The 21,176-nt window shown below is 37.0% G+C and overlaps 1 protein-coding gene and 1 long non-coding RNA gene across 4 annotated transcripts in view; one reads left to right on the top strand and one right to left on the bottom strand.

Annotated features, from left to right (window-relative positions):
• The window catches only part of LOC105386180 (SH2 domain-containing protein 4B), a 42,629-nt gene that overhangs the window by 10,513 nt on the left and 10,940 nt on the right, over window positions 1-21,176 (bottom strand). For all 3 annotated transcript variants that reach the window (XM_048626141.1, XM_048626136.1, XM_048626139.1), the window contains 2 exons: window positions 9,657-9,766; window positions 805-918 (listed from right to left, as the gene is read on the bottom strand). In XM_048626141.1, coding sequence (XP_048482098.1) covers window positions 805-918; window positions 9,657-9,761 — 219 coding nt within the window. In that variant the 5' untranslated portion in view covers window positions 9,762-9,766. The remainder of the gene's footprint in view (window positions 1-804; window positions 919-9,656; window positions 9,767-21,176) is intronic.
• LOC125489671 lies at window positions 4,373-7,875 on the top strand. Its single transcript, XR_007267155.1, has 6 exons — window positions 4,373-4,735; window positions 4,847-5,011; window positions 5,315-6,804; window positions 6,915-7,087; window positions 7,266-7,305; window positions 7,395-7,875. It is a non-coding gene; the product is annotated as an uncharacterized LOC125489671 (long non-coding RNA).

The raw sequence follows: 21,176 nt of genomic DNA, 5'->3' as shown, positions 1-21,176 counted from the left end.
ACAGTCACTTCCTTGAAAATGTAGGTAGCGAGTTCAATATTGACTCAGCTATGCTCATCAAGCTACGGATAATTATTTAGAGGCCACATATGAGCAGACCAATTTGATCTTTATGGCACTGACATAGGACACATACTATCAATCTTAACTACTATAGTGTATAAACACTACATAGGTAGGTACATATCTTTATCTACTGAATTTGATCATGACATTCATGACATTGATACAAATGGTAAGTAGGTCGATCTGCGTTTTAGTTTTAATAACAACGTTATATAAAACGTATGCTAAAGCAAGAGTTAACAATGGAAATTCTTTGGAAGTGATAAACTACAAAGAAAGAATGAAAACAACGGACATGTCATAGTTATGACTACAGTTACTGCAGCTGCTTATAAAACTTGGCCATAAATAAGAAATCACAGAAACAAAGCTATGGAAATAGAACTATACCTACGTTCACAGTGTGGATAAAGATAAGTACAAAGAAAAGAAGGATTGAATGGAGTTTGACTATTATACATTTAGGACGGGCAATGAAAAAGTTCCAGCGAGAAAATCACCATGTTATGTAAAAAGGTAGCCTAATGACGCCGTCTGCAATATTTAAGTAGTTACATCTATCAGCGCATCAGAATATTACAAACCAAAAACATAAATATTTTAATAACATTCTAAATTAAATGTTAAAAAAAATTGTCATTTGGTGTTGGTTCCGACATTTTGTAAGTGGATCTGTTACATTACCCGTGAGTGTAGATGTTCAGTTCTTTAAGTTTATCAGCAGTGCTGTGGACTCACCCAGGGTTCCCCGTCCTCTCCCTTCAGGAACTGCACCTGCTTCTTGGAGGTCTTCAGGCGGCGCTGCTCCTCGCCCTGGCTCACCTTCTGGTCCCACTGCTGCCAGCGACGCACCTGGAACCATGACAGCCGTCATTATTGACACATCTTTGGTGGTATCTTAAAGGTCTCTTTTCACCAGAGGTAATACTATTCAGGGGGTCTAGTACAGGTATGATAGTTTGGCGAAAACTATAAAAGTTTACGTTTTCTCGCATACTAAGTGGTGCCTCTACCGGAAACTATAATGAAACTTTTGACAGATAATGTATGCAGATGACAGGAAAAAACGTAAATTTTTCAGTTTTCAAAAATTGCAAATCCCGTACTAGAGGCCCAGCTACATAATTGCTGTGATGATGTGAAGGAAATCCGTTAATGGTGGGTTCAAATGCATCCATATCCATAGCAATTAGCAACGTAGTATGGCTCGTATCTGGTGGAAAAGTGCCATGTGGAAGTAAATATCTTTCTTTCTTTCATATATCACTGTTGGACTAGTGTGAAATGATGAAAGACCGCTCTAATTAGTTAAAGCGTTGGTACCTAAAGATTCCATGTATGATTTTTGTAGGGTATTTTATTGGAAGGTAACTGGAATTGAAATCAGAGAGTAGGTAAATAAAGTATCAAGTAGTCAATTTACTACAATAACAGACCATGGAAGTAGCATACATGATTCATCTCGAAACAATCAGACATGAAGCAGAGGAAATGTGGGACACTAGCTATGCCTATACATTTAATGGAAGTGACTAATATAAAATGAGACATGCGTAATGAGATGTATTGGGTGCGGTAGTCACTAGTCACACACAACACATCACACACATTCAATAGTTTCAATACTTTATCGTTGTTCGTTTACGCTCACGAGCGCGAAGTAAGTATTCAATCGTAATCGAATGCAACCGTACCGTGAAGCGTAAGTTAGTTTACGATCCGCAGGATCTTTCAAACACTTTGGTATTTATTTCCACAAGTACTTAGGTAATTTATTTTTTTTATTTTAAAGGAGGTTAACGCTTGAAAATGTTTATACTTTGCCTATATCAACTTTCCATATAGGTTACAATAATTTAATGTATTGTTCAGAATCGAAATAACTGTTTGGCGATTAGTGAAATTTTAGCAAGACGGTGTACAAACGATTGAGTCGTATGTATTTGGTACCTATATTGTTTTATATCGTTTTACCAAAATTATGATCGGTCATGGTACGTACCGATCACAGGTCACGGTACCTATAGCAATTATAGACATAACACTTTTGTGATTAGAGCTGCCGAAACATACAACCGTCTATGTAGCAATACCGGTGTTGATCTATTTTATAGTAGTTATAACTCAATTAAGGACCACATTATTAATAAATTTGTTAGCTCACTGTGATGCTAATCGTAAATTTTTAGTGAAGTATAAGGTTTCTATATGTGAAAACCTTTAACTGGCATGTTTGTTACTATTAATTTAACTATTCCTAGATCTATAATTCCATGCTGTTGGTTTTCCATGCTTCATTAATAAATAAATAAATAAATAAACAAAAAGTACCTACCTATAAAGGTTAGCGTTTAAACAGGAGGTGGTCAATTTAGGGGCAAACAATAGTAGCACACCAACAATGAAACATTGTGACCTCATTGCAGAACAAAGCACCAATGCCACAAAATTTGCACTCCAAAACAAAAAAAAACTTTGGTCAAGGATGTGGATTATCACCATGACAAATAGCTATTGGTAATTTAGGGAAACATATATTATAAGTACATATTCTGTTAATAATTAAAAGAAGGAGTTAAGACTAGCAATAAAAATACAGAAAGCGTCTCTTGCAGTCAAGATGTGAATAAAAAAATACATGTAATTTTGAAAATTCATTATGAATTTTATTTAATTAATTAAAGAAAAACTATTTTTCTTAAAAACGCTCTGTAGAACTTAGGTCTCATGGTACTAGTATTAGATTCACCTATACCTTGTTCAAGCTAAGATGATCCCTGTGACAGCGTACAATTTTCCGATTTACGCACAAATACTTATGTGAAAACGGGTTGCCCACTTACCCGACAACTCTCTCAGCACAAGCTTGCTTGTGTTGGGGTCCACCAACCCGCACTAGGCCATCGTGGTGGACTAGGCCTAAAACCCTTTCTTCATTGAAAGGGGACCCGTGCCCCATCAGTGGGGACGTAATGGGTCGTGATCTCGTCGTGATGATGTGATGCTATTGCGAAATCAGTGTGGATTAATTACATTTCATTGGATACCACTCATACAATAAGTCTATAGACAAAATGTATAGAATTTCACTATGGGAATTTATCTCCAAAACCGCAAAACCCAAAACGTCTCCAAAACGTCACAGGAATCATTCTAGCTGAAACGAGATATAATGTATGTATTTTGCATTTTTCATTGAAAAAGCTAATGATAATTATGATGTGTAACCTACTCATCAGACCCACTTTGCAACCACTAAATACTTATGGCCAACTTAACAAAAACAAAATGACCTTCCTTTATTGAAAGTTCAATGCATTAGAGAATGGATTTCGTTAGATCAATCGCTTGGTGCGTCTAATTCAATCACGACTTGCGATTAAAATGTCAATACAATGGTATTATTCTAATAATACATTTAAGTTTATAATTATGTATGTATTAAATAAATAATGGTGATGGGTAATTTACCCTAATATAAGAGAGTACTTAACATATTGCAAAATCTTCATCCAATCATGGCTCATTTTATATTATTTGAAGGTCTCGGGTCTTATTAAGTTTGTAAAAAATCAGAAGATATAATTTATTTTATTGATGTATACTATAAATTTTCAACTTGGATATGAATAAAATAACAAAGAACCACAAACAAGGACATTTTATGTGTTTCTACAAGGTTTCCACCGTTTCAATGATGAATTATGCAGATTCCGCCAAATAACGACCACAAAGGACTTCCAAAATACACTCAGAAATAAAAAGAAGGAGGTATTAAAGCATGGTGATACCATTCATTGTAAAACAGCGAATCAAAGTAGGTAAATTGTTCATAAATATATTTAGTAAAATATTGTACTTAGCAAGCATTGAATAAGATAGGTACGTAAACAATGTTATTTGATGCGGAAAAACGACACTGTGGGTGACCGCACGGTTGCGTATAATAAGTACACCTACTAATTACCTACTAAAGTTACCGAATGAAGCTATAGTTACCGAATCTATAATATTGTGCTGCTTGATTAAACTGGAGACAAGCGAAGTTACGTGTAGCTATGTGACTTCTTCTTAGAATTTCAGTAACAATCACGAGATATTTTATTAGAGTTTACTCCGTCCTGAAAGCATTGACCAGTCAGATTAGCGTCAGTTGCTGAGTGCCCAGGGTGCGCCACAAGGGGAGTCACTCGAGAAGACTCCATACATGCATCCTTGGGGCGCGATTCACATCTCAACCGAAATATTTGTAAAGCGATACGAACGAGTTACGAGATGAAATCCGCAATGTTTAAAAACGCGATTCATAGCACACATAGTTTGATCTCGTTTTCATATCGCTAGTTCGTATTTGGATGGCTTGAGTGAAATGAATGAAACTATATTTTTTTTAATTGCCATGCAAAAATTATAAATACTACCACTAATTGTTTTAAATAATTTTGTTCCTACAATATATTTTGTTGGAATTAGTGTCGATAGCAAGTATCAAGAAACAGCTTTTTAATTCAACGTTGAAGAAATTCATAACCTGTGGCACTTTTGACAGCCGCCATGTTTTCTCCATAAAAACATTGATTTTCTTTGCTCATTTTCATGTCAACGTAGTTTTTTTGGAAAATAAGAAGAAAGGAAGTTTAACTTACTTAGAGAAATACGACTGAGACATGTAAGTATCAATGTAATAACCTATTTTTTTAAAAATATAAATGTTACCGGTTGTAGTCAAGAAGGTATTGTAATTTACGATGTATCCAATTTCTGTTTTGAATTGTTTTAGAAACACAAGCAGCAGCCGATGTGCTTGAGTAGCAGAAGGAGCAACTGCGTTGTGAGAGGGCCACGGCTTCAGCCCTCACAATGATAGCTGATTAGCTGAAGTAATGAACAGACAGGCTGCAGTCAATGAGAGGCTTCTTGAGGAGGGGTTCCTCATATGGAAAAGGTAGGTTATTCCTAAATGTTTGGCTAAATAATAGAATAGAATTTAACTTCATTGTTACCCCAATAATGTCTTAGGAAAACTGGTGTTGAATATTTATGTTACAGCGTAGTTTTGTTTAGTATCTGTCTGTAATTTTTTAGAACAATATCATACTGAACTTTTCATTTTGTCTTTTCTAGGCTAATGAAAGGAACAATCAAGACCAAACTTAAAGTAAAATAATACGTATACATAATTTATATCGGAATAAGTACAAAATATTTTTGTAGGTATATGTTTTAACTATAAATTGAAAATCCACAGATTTTAGCGGCGACGCAGTTGCGCGACCAGTGAAGCTCTGGCTCCGCGACCGGCGTGGAGCGCGCGGTCCGCGCGGCGCTGCTGCGGCTGCTGCGCGGGAGGATCCCGTCCCTGCGCATGCGCCTGGCCTTCAATGACCTCACGCCTCTCTTCTTCCTCTTCTTCATGCGTCAATTCAAACAGAGGAGCTGTGATTACTGATTACCTAAGTTCCTATATACAATAATAGTTTAATAATTGTTAACAAAATATTGTATATATAAGTATTAATAATTACTTATACAAAAGGCTAAAAGCATTTTGTACCAGCCAACCTATAGGAGAGAATATGAGAAAAATAATAATTCTTTAATCTTTGATTGCCATTATCTGTAGCTTTATTAAGTGGTAAAGGGACCTAATTACTACCTATATTTTTTTAGTATTTGTGATAATTCATAGAATTTATTAGTTCTATCAATAAATAAAATATACATGCATTACAATGTGTTTAATTCATTAACTTACAATTTGCACACTGAGGGAATGTGTATGCTTTCGGTTAAAATATTCTTCCTCATTCTGCGAGGGCCTCAGGCCAAAACCCACACCAATCAAATAAATATCACTAATACAAGCTTACTATAAAGGAAAATTACGAATTCGGTAAAGATGGAAACGTATCTCGTAGGGACGGCTGTCCGGCTGAAAAATGGCTTGAAGATCTTGGAGAGATGCGTACAAGGTCAATTTCACAGTTTTTTGCAGTATTTTTCTGAAAACGATCTAACAATTTCACCCTTTTCTTCGAAAGTTTAAAATCGCATAAACGTCAAAATATGACGGATAAGCGATATCAAAAAATTCAACAAAAATGACATGAATCGCGTCATTCTCCATTCGTTCATTCATTTTGCGATCTCGAAACGATCTTACTATGTAGCTTGGGTTTTAGTGCCATGTGAATCGCAATTTGACAACTCGTTCGTAAAAATCTGAAAACGAGATGAAAGCGACGGGGTTTTTTGTGACACGAATCACCATCCTGGGGCGCGATTCACATCTCAACCGAAATATTTGTAAAGCGATACGAACGAGTTACGAGATGAAATCCGCAATGTTTAAAAACGCGATTCATAGCACACATACTTTGATCTCGTTTTCATATCGCTAGTTCGTATTTGGATGGCTTGAGTGAAATGAATGAAACTATATTTTTTTTAATTGCCATGCAAAAATTATAAATACTACCACTAATTGTTTTAAATAATTTTGTTCCTACAATATATTTTGTTGGAATTAGTGTCGATAGCAAGTATCAAGAAACGGCTTTTTAATTCAACGTTGAAGAAATTCATAACCTGTGGCACTTTTGACAGCCGCCATGTTTTCTACATAAAAACAAACATAACAAACATTGATTTTCTTTGCTCATTTTCGTGTCAACGTAGTTTTTTGGAAAATAAGAAGAAAGGATGTTTAACTAACTTAGAGAAATACGACTGAGACATGTAAGTATCAATGTATTAACCTATTTTTTTTTAAATATAAATGTTACCGGTTGTAGTTAAGAAGGTATTGTAATTTACGATGTATCCAATTTCTGTTTGAATTGTTTTAGAATCATGAACGAGATGAACACAAGCAGCAGCCGATGTGCTTGAGTTGCAGAAGGAGCAACTGCGTTGTGAGAGGGCCACGGCTTCAGCCCTCACAATGATAGCTGAAGCAATGAACAGACAGGCTGCAGTCAATGAGAGGCTTCTTGAGCAGGGGCTCCTCATATGGAAAAAGGTAGGTTATTCCTAAATGTTTGGCTAAATAATAGAATAGAATTTAACTTCATTGTTGCCCCAATAATGTGTTAGGAAAACTGGTGTTGAATATTTATGTTACAGTGTAGTTTTGTTAGTGTCTGTCTGTAATTTTTTAGAACAATATCATACTGAACTTTTCATTTTGTCTTTTCTAGGCTAATGAAAGGAACAATCAAGACCAGACTTAAAGTAAAGGTAAGGTATAATACATAAACATAATTTATATCGGAATAACAACATATTTTTGTAGGTATTTGTTTTAACTATAAATTGAATATCCACAGATTTTAGCGGCGACGCAGTTGCGCGACCAGTGAAGCTCTGGCTTCGCGACCGGCGTGGAGCGCGCGGTCCGCGCGGCGCTGCTGCGGCTGCTGCGCGGGAGGATCCCGTCCCTGCGCATTCGCCTGGCCTTCAATGGCCTCACGCCTCTCTTCTTCCTCTTCTTCATGCGTCAATTCAAACAGAGGAGCACCTGTGATTACTGATTACCTAAGTTCCTATATACAATAATAGTTTAATAATTGTTAACAAAATATTGTATACATACATAAGTATTAATAATTATACAAAAGGCTAAAAGCATTTTGTACCAGCCAACCTATAGGAGAGAATATGAGAAAAATAATAAGACTTTAATCTTTGATTGCCATTATCTGTAGCTTTATTAAGTGGTAAAGGGACCTAATTACTACCTATATTTTTTAGTATTTGTGATAATTCATAGAATTTATTAGTTCTATCAATAAATAAAATATACATGCATTACAATGTGTTTAATTCATTAACAATTTGCACACTGAGGGAATGTGTATGCTTTCGGTTAAATTATTCTTCCTCATTCTGCGAGGGCCTCAGGCCAAAACCCACACCAATCAAATAAATATCACTAATACAAGCTTACTATAAAGGAAAATTACGAATTTGGTAAAGATGGAAACGTATCTCGTAGGGACGGCTGTCCGGCTGAAAAATGGCTTGAAGATCTTGGAGAGATGCGTACAAGGTCAATTTCACAGTTTTTTGCAGTATTTTTTCTGAAAACGATCTAACAATTTCACCCTTTTCTTCGAAAGTTTAAAATCGCATAAACGTCAAAATATGACAGATAAGCGATATCAAAAAGTTCAACAAAAATGACATGAATCGCGTCATTCTCCATTCCGTTCATTCATTTTGCGAACTCAAAACGATCTTACTATGTAGCTTGGGTTTTAGTGCCATGTGAATCGCAATTTGACACCTCGTTCGTAAAAATCTGAAAACGAGATGAAAGCGACGGGGTTTTTTGTGACACGAATCACCCTCCTGGTATACTGACTTGACTGTCAATTAGGTAATTAAGTAGCTCTTTTATCGAATTTTTTTCGCCTTTTTCTAGTTTAAAAATATAGTAGGCATTCCCATGGACATTCTAAATCCATTCAAGACCTTCAAGGTCAATTCACTTTTCACTTCCGCGCGAGTCATGCCCAGAATAGCCTGCAATTTAAGTCTATTTAAAACCCTTTCAAACTAACTTTAAACTCATGCGGAAAATTGCTAAAATTCCAAATCGTGTCGGCCATTGCTCGCGGCAGGAACAGATTAACATTTGAGATTAGTGCTACTGAATTACTTACCCGACAACTCTCTCAGCATAAGCTTGCTTGTGTTGGGGTCCACCAACCCGCACTTGGCCAGCGTGGTGGACTAGGCCTAAACCCTTCCTTCATTGGAAGGAGACCCGTGCCCCAGCAGTGGGGACGTAATGGGTCGTGATGATGATGATGAGCTACTGAATTTATGTTAACTATGCAACTACCTATTGTTTTGAGTGATACAATTACTTAACTAAAGCGTAATTTAGGTCTGAGCCATAAATACATTGGAGCTATAAATCGGAGCGTGCCCTTAGATCACATTCCGTGTACTGAATAAATTGCAAACTTTTCGTAATCATTAATTGATTTCTAATAAATCCATGAACTACCATCAAGGACACCAGCAGGAGTTATTTGTGTTGAGAAAGAATGGATTTCATGATGTGCTATTAAGCCAACCGTCTACCATGAGATCTAACTTTAATATACTGTATATCCATCCTTTGTTTTAAGAGAGAGTTGCACAAAGGAACTTTAAGCTTATATCGACATAAATTTTATTGCAGTCTTGCTTTGCCAGTATACGGACAGAAAAAGGAAGACATAGATTTAATGCCGCCATTAGCTTAAAATTTCTTGGTACAACTCAGAAAAAGGGAATTTAAGGCGTTGACTTGGATACTAATATCCTTTCACTACAGTGACAAACACTTCTCAAGCTCTTCTGTTAATCCTACTAATTTTATAAATGCGAAAGTTTGTAAATATGTGTGTTTGTTACTTCTTAACGTCAAAACGGCTAAACCGATTTTAACGAAAATTTGGTATGGAGGTAGCTAACACCCTGGATTAACACATAGGCTACTTTTTATCCCAGTATTCCCACGGGAAAACATTTTAAGGCGAAGTGAAGCTCGCGGCACCAGTTAGTCACCAATAAGAAGTAAAACATCATCAACATACCTGCTCCTCCCGCATCTTGCAGAAGAGCGTCTGCTTCTGCGCGTCGTCCAGCTCGGCCAGGATCTCCGGGTCCACCCACAGGTCCCGTAGTATCTGCTGCAGCATGGCGGCTGCAAGGAGAGGTAGCTGGTTAAACAGGGTTTGGTAAGAGTGTGTGTGATGAAAAATTTCAATATTTTTTTTGTTTGTGAATAAATTGATGTTTCCTATGAGAAATCTCAATATTCTGCTCCATACACCTCCTGCAGGTTGTCTGGTAGATAATACTTTTAGGATTGTACATAATTACTTTTTAAGTATAGGGTACTGTGTGGTCTTGGTATCTCTTTAAGAAGTGCCAAAAATGTGGAAATCCGTCTCACCATCGTTAGCACAGCGGAATTTTAAAACCCGGCAACGTTGAAATAACCAACCAGCTAACCGGTTAACTTTGGTGTGTTATTCAAAAACACCAGCCCCATTAGACACAGTAAATTGTACATCGATTAGCGTGTGCCCTCACTAATTCACAATGCGGATTACGGAACTCGCAATGAAATCGTCAACGTGGCTCTTACGGAAGACTTGTTGACATACCGACTCATCATCAGCTCCAATGAACCGAGGGTGAGGGTATTTGCACACGCATCCGGCGGTTTTCAATTGATTTCCTTGTGTGAATTGAGGGTGTTCCTCAAGGAGGTATTTTAGGGGCGTTACTTTTCATATTGATTGTGAAAATTGTTGGGAAAATAAACGAGTTATCAGGATAGTGGTTGATAACAAGAATAGGTATTTATGCGTTGTTGTTGTTGTTGTGGTTGGTACCTAAATAATGTATTTATTTATGCGGTGGCTAGTTACTGGACTAGGTATGTGGTGCAATGTTATCTCGTGGTTACGGTGAAGTATTTGTGACGTTAGCATATAGTAATTCAATTATTTCCAGCAATTTATTTGCTACTGTAATTTCGATGTCAAGAATATAAAGTTTCTTTATTTGATATTTCATTTCCAAAACTTACAAAGTCAATCTTGAACGAATCAATATATATTAAATATATATAATTATAAAAGAACCTTAACGGATACGGACGGTAATGGACGTTATCGGCAAAAAAATTGTAACTATTCAGTGTCGTAGCTTGAAAACAACACACAAAAGCCACGAACAGGAGGCTTCTTTACAACAAAAAAACGAACGAAATATATCATGCAATCGGTACATTTTCTCGCAACGAGATAGATTCTTAGTTATCACAGCAGCGGCAGCGGCAGCGCTCCTTAACTTCCTTTCCTAAGCTAGATTGACCCCTGAGTCGTGAGTCGTGAGGCGACAGGCTTCGGAATGTCAATGCGCCTGCCCCGGTACGTACAACAACACTGGTTGGTAATAACACGCCGTCGCCGTCGGTACGAGTTATAGATGTTAGCGGAAAAGCACATTCCATGTATAAGCATGTATTATCGTCATCACAACCCATCACGTCCCTTTTGGGGCACGCGGGTCTCCTTCCAATGAAGGAAGGGTTATATAGTTCACCATTTTGGCCTAGTGCAGGTTGGAGGAACATACCTTACCTGCATGCGACACCACCATGTAGGATATGATGATACTGAAATACTGAAATACTGAAATACTCATTTATTCATAAATCAATAATTTATAAGTCAAAGGAAAAATATATGGTACTTATATGAGTACGTATTACAAAAGATGTCACAGTAAAAAAAGCATCATTCACATTATATTTCAATGTCAAATTAATAAATTCATACTATCAATGTCAAATAAATTAAATTAATACAGTATTATTGATAGATGTCAAGTTAATTACAATTAATACAATTTATCACCATAATAATAATAAATATAATAAATCAATATAGGTACAATATTTGTACGAAAATATATCCAATCAAGGAATGGCTTTCACAGTCTGAAAGTATTCGTTAGTTGTATAGCATGCCATACCAACCAGTAGCTTTTTTAACTTAGAAATGAATATGGACTCACTAGGCGCACTTTTTATTTCGTCAGGGAGAGAGTTGTACACCTTGGGAACAAGAGTAAGGAGACACTTGTCAGCTTTGGTGAACCTCCTAGCAGGTATACAAAGTTGATCGCGACGCCGGGTGTTAATATTGTGCGTGTCTTTTTTTTTGCTAAATTGTGGCAGATTACGCCACGCGTACTTAGCGATTTCTAATATGTACAGCGAGGGAAGCGTTAAGATGTTGTATTTCTTGAAAAGCTCCTTCGCTGAAAAGTCCCAGGGTACACCGGCAATTATTCTTATGGCACGTTTCTGCATCCTTAGTGCGCTTTCGCAGTCTGCTGCGTCTCCCCACAAGTCTAGTCCGTAAATAAGTATGGAGTGAAAGTAACCGTAGTAGGCTTTTTTTAAATTATCAGTTGTTAGAGATGGGGCCAACCTAGACAGAGCAAAGCACGCAGATGAGAGCCTAGTGCAGGTGATGTCGATGTGCGGCGCCCACGTGAGGCCGGCGTCGATGGTGAAGCCCAGGTAGCGGACCTGGTCCACCTGCGGCACCGCCACCCCGTCACAAACTACGTTCAGCTCGTGTCCCCTAGTTTTTCGTAGTTGGAAGTGCATAACCTTTGTTTTTTCAACATTCAGTAGCATTCCGTTGGCGGAAAACCAATGAGCTAGACAGCCAGTGACACGCCTGAGTTTAGATTTTAGCTGGTCGAAGTCATCGGCAGCTACTATTACACATGTGTCATCTGCGAACAGAACGTATTCAGCTTCATCAGACGCAGTCCTTCCTTTCACGCAATCATCGTTTCGGAATAATATGACAAAAGTTAATATTTTGTTTATGTCGTTTTCGTAGAGCGTGACAAGTGAACTAAAGCTAGTGGGAGTTTTTTTTACTGTTCGAACAGTGAAAAGTTCGCATTCCGCAGGCAGAATCAAAATTTGAGGTCGCGTTCACTCACACGAAAATTTGGCGACAAAAAACTTTTATCTTGTCATATCGTGTGCGTCTTGCAATCCGTGCTACGTGAGCGGTTTGATATTGTGATTAGCTTCCCGCCATTCCTTGCACCTCACCTCCACAGCGCATATTTGTCAAGTCAAACGGCACAACTTGCGTAACATAAATAATTCATAACAACGAGCTTTAACAACACAATTGAATACCCCTTATTCCTATAGCTTTTAAGTCCAAAGTTGAGGAATAGTTAGTAGTCAGATTTAACAAAGGGTGACTATATTAGGACGATGTTTCCTTCTTTTAGGAATAAGTAGTTAGACATAAGTTCCTCATGCTTACTCCTGCTTCTCAGTTGAATGTTAAGTAAAATGATGTGTAGTATGTTTACAACGTAGTATGTGGACGACCGGGAGTTGTGATTAGTGACCAGGACTGCTGTGCCAAAGGTCGGGGGTTAGATCACTCTCCAGTTTCATTTGCATGCTGCTTACTAACTAGATAATTTATAATAGACAAGGTAGGTACATAAATATGTGTTTAAATATATGCAAGGAAAACGAAATGGTTTTGTAAAAATCACAACTATTCTTTTATGAACCAGCTGTATTCATATTGTCTGGTAAGTATGGTAGCTGTTATAGCTATTATACAAACTACGCCCTACTACATAGTAACTGATTGATAATCGTACAGAATATACATAAATAACAATGCTAGCAATAGTGTACACCTCTAATATCGTTCAAGTCCTTGTCTTGTAGTGAACCGTCTAAAGCGAGTCGTGACGAACCCACTGTATTGCACCATCACTCTCGTTGTTGCACAGAGTACGAGCATAATTGCATTACAGAGGGTTTCTTCTCATAGTATGACTTTACTAATGTAAGACTATTTGATATAATATGTAAGTACCTAAATAATTATTTCGTGCACAAATAATATTTTTTCGATTTCGGAGCTACACCTACGGGACAGAAAACAATTTAAAAACAATTTCAAACTTACAAATCGTGATGTTTTTCTCATTGAGTTATTTAAACATGGAATATAGGTAAATCGCAGTACCGGCTTTAGCCAGATATAAGCAGATGCCACTATATTTCTAACTAACTGTATCAGGATTTGCAAAGTGGGTCTCTGTAGTAGTCGTGAACAATATAGGTAACAAGGGAAGTAGGGAGGTATAGTTTAAAAGCGAAGGTAACTATTACAGAACTAAATGTCGAAGTTGTAATGGTACAGTCAGAAAAGAAGTAAGTATAAGTATGATACCTCCCAACACAAACAGTATAATGCTGAAAGCCACAGATGAAAAATGTATGAGTTGAAGAATATACTAGTTTACGTATAATTCATCAATGGAGCGTGTGAATATCGATTAATCCATATTGTTTCTTTTATCAAACTGTCTTGTCTACGCTGGGGGCCTATATACTTATCTCTTTTGTTGACCGTACCTCCAATCCAATACCTGGTACATAAGGAGGTTCTAGGTTACTCAGTGCACGATTGAACAACGAACAATACAAATCAGTAAATTAAATTAAAAGTCAGTTTAGGTCAAGCTAAAGTTACAGTTTTTTCGTATTTATAGCATCTACCTATCTTAACTAAGTAAAACTTACTATAGTGCGGCTTTGTAGTTTAAGAAACAATGTTAATTGAGTATTAAAAAAGCGATTTATGAAACCAATTTCAAATGCCCACTTTTACCATGGTATTCTGAATTTACTGTGTAACGTTACTTTTAGAAAATTTAGGTTAAAGTTTACAGTTTAAACGTAGTTACAGTGGTTATATTGAGTGATCTTCACGGTCTATAACAGTTTTGGAACATATTTATCGCAACATGCAGATTAGCTACTATTCGCACTTAAAATGTGATTAAACTATATTGTATGTATGCCTTGCTTACATGTTGAAACAATATATAAAATGGAATCTTTATGCATATTAAGAAATGTTGATTACTTGTGTATGTACTTATGCACATTACTGTTTCTGTTATAATTATGAGGGTAAGTGGGTACTTAATGCGTTTTCGGAACAGGCACGTTACCCATTCTTATAATGATAGACATAAGTATAAGTAGGTACATAATAATAAATAATAGGCTCAGGTAAATATCACAACTTTGTAGGTAGTCTTGGAAAGTGCCTGCCTACCAACTAATAACTATGATAATTTTCATGGTTGTTCAGGTTATAGTTATAGCCTAGGTATCTCGGTCATATCCGATTTCTAGTAATAACGCATAGCGTAGACCAAGGTAGGTCGGTAGGTGACTGTGCTACCGCGTACCTAGGTACGTAATCTAAAATTCAATATTATGAAGCTTGAGTAAAGATATTTTAGTTGTATGTTTTGTTTACTGTATACTAGCACTCCCTTAATTGTCATGCCTAGGTAAGATCGGAGAAAGGATATAGAGATGATCGAGTTCGAGAGTATAAAAATAAAAACTAAGTAACATATCTTCTTTAAGTCATGTATTGACTAACTTTACGAGTATCCTTGATGATGCCTACACAGGAGAAAGTGTTACAATGGAGGATAATTTTGTCTGGGCTGGTTCTTGATAATACATAAGTAATCTTTATTATGTAGGTGGCTTACAAAAATCTGTGTGATAATGTGATTCTGGTATTTAGGTGATATTCTAAACACTCATAAACAATCTGCCTTAAATCATTTTCAATATCGGTTCGGTCGTTGTCGATTTTACGCACATCATATTAAGGCCCTGTTTCACAATGTCTGGTTAGTGGCTACCTGTAAGATAAAATACATGCTGTCACTCTCTGTTATTATTTTTTTGACAGTGACAGCATATACAGGGTGTTAACTAGAATGCGTTTGAGCGGGAAATGGGGGTTAGTATTAGTCTAACCAAGCACGTTCCTAAGAAAAAAAACATCAGAATCTCGAATATTTATGTTTAAAGTCTAAAGTAAAGTGGAAAGTTTTACCTTAATCAAAAACATGGTCACCCTACACAAACACATAACCAATGAGACATTCGATTGCAAAAGAACACACACTGTAAATTTGTTATCAACTTCACTTTTCATAATTTATTTGATGTAACTATGATTGTAATTAATTACACAGTAGGTAATAACAATTATTAAATAAAATTGAAATTATTCATGGTGATTAATGACATACTAATCAACAATTAAACAGCTGATGTGCATAAAGTTTCATAGATCGTACAGAATATAATTTATGACTTTCTAGGAGCTCAGAACAATAATTAAACCTTTTTACTCAGAATAAGGTAAGCGTTTAGTATTCACCCTTGATACTCACCACGTTTTATTTTTCTTTTATTACTTAAAGATGCGTACAGACCGGCCCAACGAATGCCCACCGATGGACATTTATCATACATAATACAGGGGCAGATTGAGCAACAAAGGTCAACAAAACCCGTTCGTTGGCGTTCGTTTGGCCGGTCTGTACGCAGCTAAAGATAAAAGACCACAATGCATAACAGGATGATAACAGGGTCTACTTCAATGACGAATTGGTTTACTTACACTCGCTCATCTCGATTTGTGTTGTGTACTTGCGATTGAGACGTCTTTGATGACGAATAGTACGGAAATCCTCATAATAAGTATGGCCTCACTTTGAATACCAGTAGAATAATAACAATCTCGCGTATCATAGCCATCGAGTATTTATGATAGTCATTACCTTCTCTGTGGATCTAGTCTGTCCAAGTCTGTCAGTCAGTCATTGTTGTTTACTTGTTTACAATCATTTTTTACAATTATTACCTAAAAGGTACCTACAATTCTATCTTTTGATTACCAAGCCTTGTTCCTCATCTCGTTTTATGTTGTGCTGTGCTGTGAATACGTGTGACCTATGTTATGAAGCATAAAATGAAACTGTTCTGTATTCATAAAAGATAATTATTGTGTATCAATAAAGTGATACTTATGGAGTAAAATGAAATGTCTACAATGGATCGGGTACTTTGAGTACCCAAAATCTCGGTAGGTACCTTGACGATGTGGCTCCAAGTGTGGTGCTGATGCACGCATACTTTTTTATTGACCTTGGCTTTGATTTTTTTGGCCTTGACATTGGCTTTCAAGTTCATGGTCATTCTGTCAAACGTACCTAAACAGGAATAGGGTGACTATGAAATTTTAAAATGAACTAAATAAAAGTGTTTTATGTTGGTCAGCTTGAAGCAAATAAAATACGTTTTTTAATGTCTTATCGTGTTCAGTATCATCAGCTGTATCTACCATTTCCCGCTCCAACGCAATTAAGTTAACACCCTGTATTTCATCTCACACGTAGCCACTAACCAGACATTGTGAAACAGGGACTTAGAGTTTTTTTGTTTACATTGAACGTCAGATCATTCTGTTAAAGTTTTATTTATTAAAACCATAACTAGTCTCTCTTACAGCTAAACAAATACGTTAGTATAGAAATTTGGGTATAAAGATCTTATTATATAGAGTTAGGTTATTCAGTAATTGGCACTTGGAAGGGGCAAACTCTCTGGTCCGGACAGACCGCCGTCGCCGCCACCGCCGCCGCTGCAGCTCAAGGGCAAAGCTCAACTTGTTTTGCTCATTAAGCTCACTTCACCGAGCTTTAGGCTATTCCAGTCTGGTGACTTTCTCTGAACTTGGTTTTACATTATTAAATCACTTAAATGATGACTTATGATGAGTCATATGACTTATGATGGCTTGACGGGCAGGCGTATGTTGCGTATGGATTGAGACATTTTACTATCACATAAATAGACCATACATATATGCAAAGTACAGACGGGGGGTTTTATTGTAAGTACACTAAGTACATAATATATAAAATAACTAAAAAAAAAATGTGACGATTTTAATTCTAAATGTTTTTTTTTGTTAGACTAGGTATACGTGTGTTACTCTATTAAAGGTATTTCTTACAAAACGATAACGACAGAGGCGCGACTCTACAAGAATAGCCCCCACCGTACATTAGCACCGTCAGCGCCACAGAATGCGCAAGCGCCAGTCTCAACACAAAGGACTATAAAATACCTACTACAAGCATCGAAGCTAGGTTATAGTGCTATAAATTTATAATGAGAGTTGTAGGTTCATTGAGGTAGGTACTCTACAGGGTGTTGCAAAAAGGGTAGGTTTCGGCTTTTTGCATCACCTGTATAATCATAATTTAGGTATTGCGACTGCTAATGATCATGTAATGCTCTATTGTTTTTATATTAAGGTCTTATGTTATTAATAAATAGGTAGTCTATAAAGTCCTCATGTGCATCCTTCCCAATCAAAGTCAAAAGAAGAAGTAGGCAGTAATTTAAATTCCTTCGCCAATCAACTTACTTTCCGCGCCACAGACCCAGTTTACGTCAATTTGAGTCAATATCACAGAGTATCTCGTGCCTCCTGCAGTCTCTGATGGGCACCTTACTCCGCACTTGACATTTAAAAAAATAAGTTTACTTTTTTATTTGCGTGCATCTCGACGTGAACATGTTACAAAATGATGCGGCCTGACTTTGACCTCTTTAAATTTGTTTTTTTGTAGTTGGAAAGCGTCACGATGCAAGTAGGTACTTGTAGGTAAGAAGGAGTTTATGGTTATCTACCTAATAGAAAATGCTAAAACGAAAAGTGATAGCCAATACACGCAGCTATTTCTTCACCTTCAGTACAAACAAGAGGACAACAATGGACATTTACATAACAACAAACAAAAGAATACTTAGCCGTAATTTATTCAGCGTGAAAATGTGCTCAATTTCATAATTTCACTGAAAACAGACCTTCAGGTTAAAATATGCATTGCATCTATGGCCTCAATATTTGTAGTGACCTAATCTGTAGGTATACTCGAGATAATTACAGGAAAGCTATGAGACCTATGTAAGTACAACAATAATCTTAGCTTGTTTGTATCTGTATAATGCCAAAAACCAAACAACTAAGTATAAGTTCATTGCAACCATAGAAGTAATAAACTAAGGAACTAAATTGGGTTGTAACTACGGAACCACACAACTTATAGGGAACCATAGAACAAGTATGGTTCCGTAATAGATCAACTTTACAAACAGTGTGGAACATAAAACATAACCATTGCAGCTGTCACATTGATACCTGTCAAACGGCCTCCTTGGAGTGTACGGAGACAAACGAGGTGTCAAGAAAGCAGGTTGCACAAACAAAACAAATTAGAGGTTACACGGCGACCGCCAAGCGAGGTTCGCACAGATTTCTATGTTTTCTCACATTTATTTCACTTTCTCAATAATAAGTTGGGTCGTAGTGCAATCTGATTACCCGCAATCACCATAATTTGCTGAATGCGTATTACAATTTGCAACGTAATTTCGAACACTTTCTGTTTAGAAATACATTTACATACTGCTGAGTGGGTACTTAAATACCTAAGTACAGTGCTCCAAAATTGATAATGCGCATAGAAATCTTTGACAGATTGTTTTCGATTATGTGACACATGATATTGACTCCTATTTCTTTCGAACAAGGTGCAAAATGATAGTGTTTTTTTAAGGCTCTTACGATTTAATGATTCGGGTGCGAAGATCTGCATGTGCATTATTAATTTTGGACAAGTGTACTAGATTTTATCCGCGAGCTTTGGTTCACCTTATAAAAAAACAAGCTCCAATCTCAATTTTGTGATTCTATCACATTTTATATCACTGATATTATTTTTAGAATTGTTACTTAATCGTTACGATGACTGTGAAATTAAGTCGGTCAGTTACTTTACTTTTGTAACTATGAGACTGGTTTGATCTACGGATGAATATCAACAGGTTAAATGAAGTAATGTAATATAGTAAAGTTAAATGCGAATTATAACACAGTTCTTTTTAGAGTAACGGAAAATTTGCGTATTCACGTTAGGTAAGCTCCTAGACTAGACGAGTTCACGACTGGAGACCACGAACAGGCAAACTCAGCGTGGGACGCCCTCCAACAACCTTAGGCGGGTAGCCGGTAGTGGTTGGATGAGGAAGGCCGAGGACCGAGTGTTGTTGCGCTCCTTGGCCTTTGGATAGGCCAAGGAGCGCAGCAGCCAATAATCATCCACAGCTGGATAGCTGTGGATGATTATTGGCTGATGATGAATCTATTATTTAAATGATTTCGTTAAATTTAGGTACTTACACATAAAATTGCGGTATGATAGGGTAGTACAACTTGAACATCATGTTATGGGTAAGTAAGGACTTGTACACAAGATTGCGTTGCGACGTCGCATCGCAAAAATCTGCGACTGTTTTGACAGTTTTTCAGGTCAAATGCTTGATTAGGTACTGGCGCAGGTTTTTGCGATGCGACGTCGCAACGCAGGTTTGTGTACAAGCCCTAAGACCTTTAAAGCCTAGATGATGAAACTCAATCCAAAACGTTTTGGCTAAAAGGTAAACAACTCGGTTATTATTATTTCACCACCGCGAGGGTCCATTGCGAAATTTAATACCGTCATCAGAAGAAGCTTTAAGTACTTACTAAAAGTTTAGTAAAGCTGGTATTGTTTTTTATTAACACACGTGTTCGCACAAAAACTTTGGATGCGTGTGTGTGTGTGTGACTGACATCTTTTTTTGGTTGGCTCAGTCAGTAGTTGGTGAAGCCCAGCGATTTTAGCTTAAGCCAGTGGGCATTGTTTTTTTATTCATAGGCACTAGAGGTGACAGTTTTTTACCTTTTTCGTGATCTCATATAAGTTAGTTACTAAGTATATTTTTTGTAAGTGTATAAGTAATGTTTCGGTGAGAAGTCAATGTATTTTAATCAGCAACACCGGTCGTATTTTTATAACATTATGATGATGTCCACATTCCATACGTCTCAGGAAACTATGATAAATTTCCGACATAAAATATCTCAAAATCAAGCATTAACAATGCATTTAGTCTTGCAACATCAGTCATTTCTGACGCAGACTTATTTTTACACGTTTTTGAGCTCAAACAAACATCCAAGTGGGACATCGCCCGTCGTTCACTGCTCTCTACTCTCGAGGGTTACTCTACACTGACGAAAAAAGAACGAGAGCTTTTCGTGCATCGGCACGTTTAATACAACGAGATAGAGTCGTGGCTCGAGCAGCAGCGCTGCGAAACTAAGTTTTAGTCATATAGAGTGACCCCTCGACTCGACACTAATTTTGTAGTACGTTTTTACTCACACCGGGGGTAGGTCATTGAACCCAGTAGAAGTACCGAGAGTACCAACGTGTTTATCTATATGGGACGTGGTAGAGTTAATAAGCAGATTGTGTACCAAAAATCTCCTTCTATGTAGGTCGGAGTTAGTGTTTGGAAGTGCCACGTTTGCAATCAAGACTCACGTTTATGGCACGAATTGAGTTTTCTTTACTATTAGGTCTGTATGTATGTGACATAGTTTTTGAATATTGGGTTGATCGATACACCTTTAAGGGCCGAAGGGAAAGACACGTACTTAGTAAAGTTACTGGTACCTATATACATTATCATCATCTGAACCTGTCAGGTACCTATCTACTGCTGGGGCACGGGTGTAATTCCAATGAAGGAAGGG

This window comes from Plutella xylostella, chromosome 3 (assembly GCF_932276165.1).
Source record: "Plutella xylostella chromosome 3, ilPluXylo3.1, whole genome shotgun sequence".
NCBI classification, from domain to species: Eukaryota; Metazoa; Arthropoda; class Insecta; order Lepidoptera; family Plutellidae; genus Plutella; species Plutella xylostella.
Note: the sequence above shows the minus strand (reverse complement) of the source record. Positions and strands in the feature narration are given on the sequence as shown.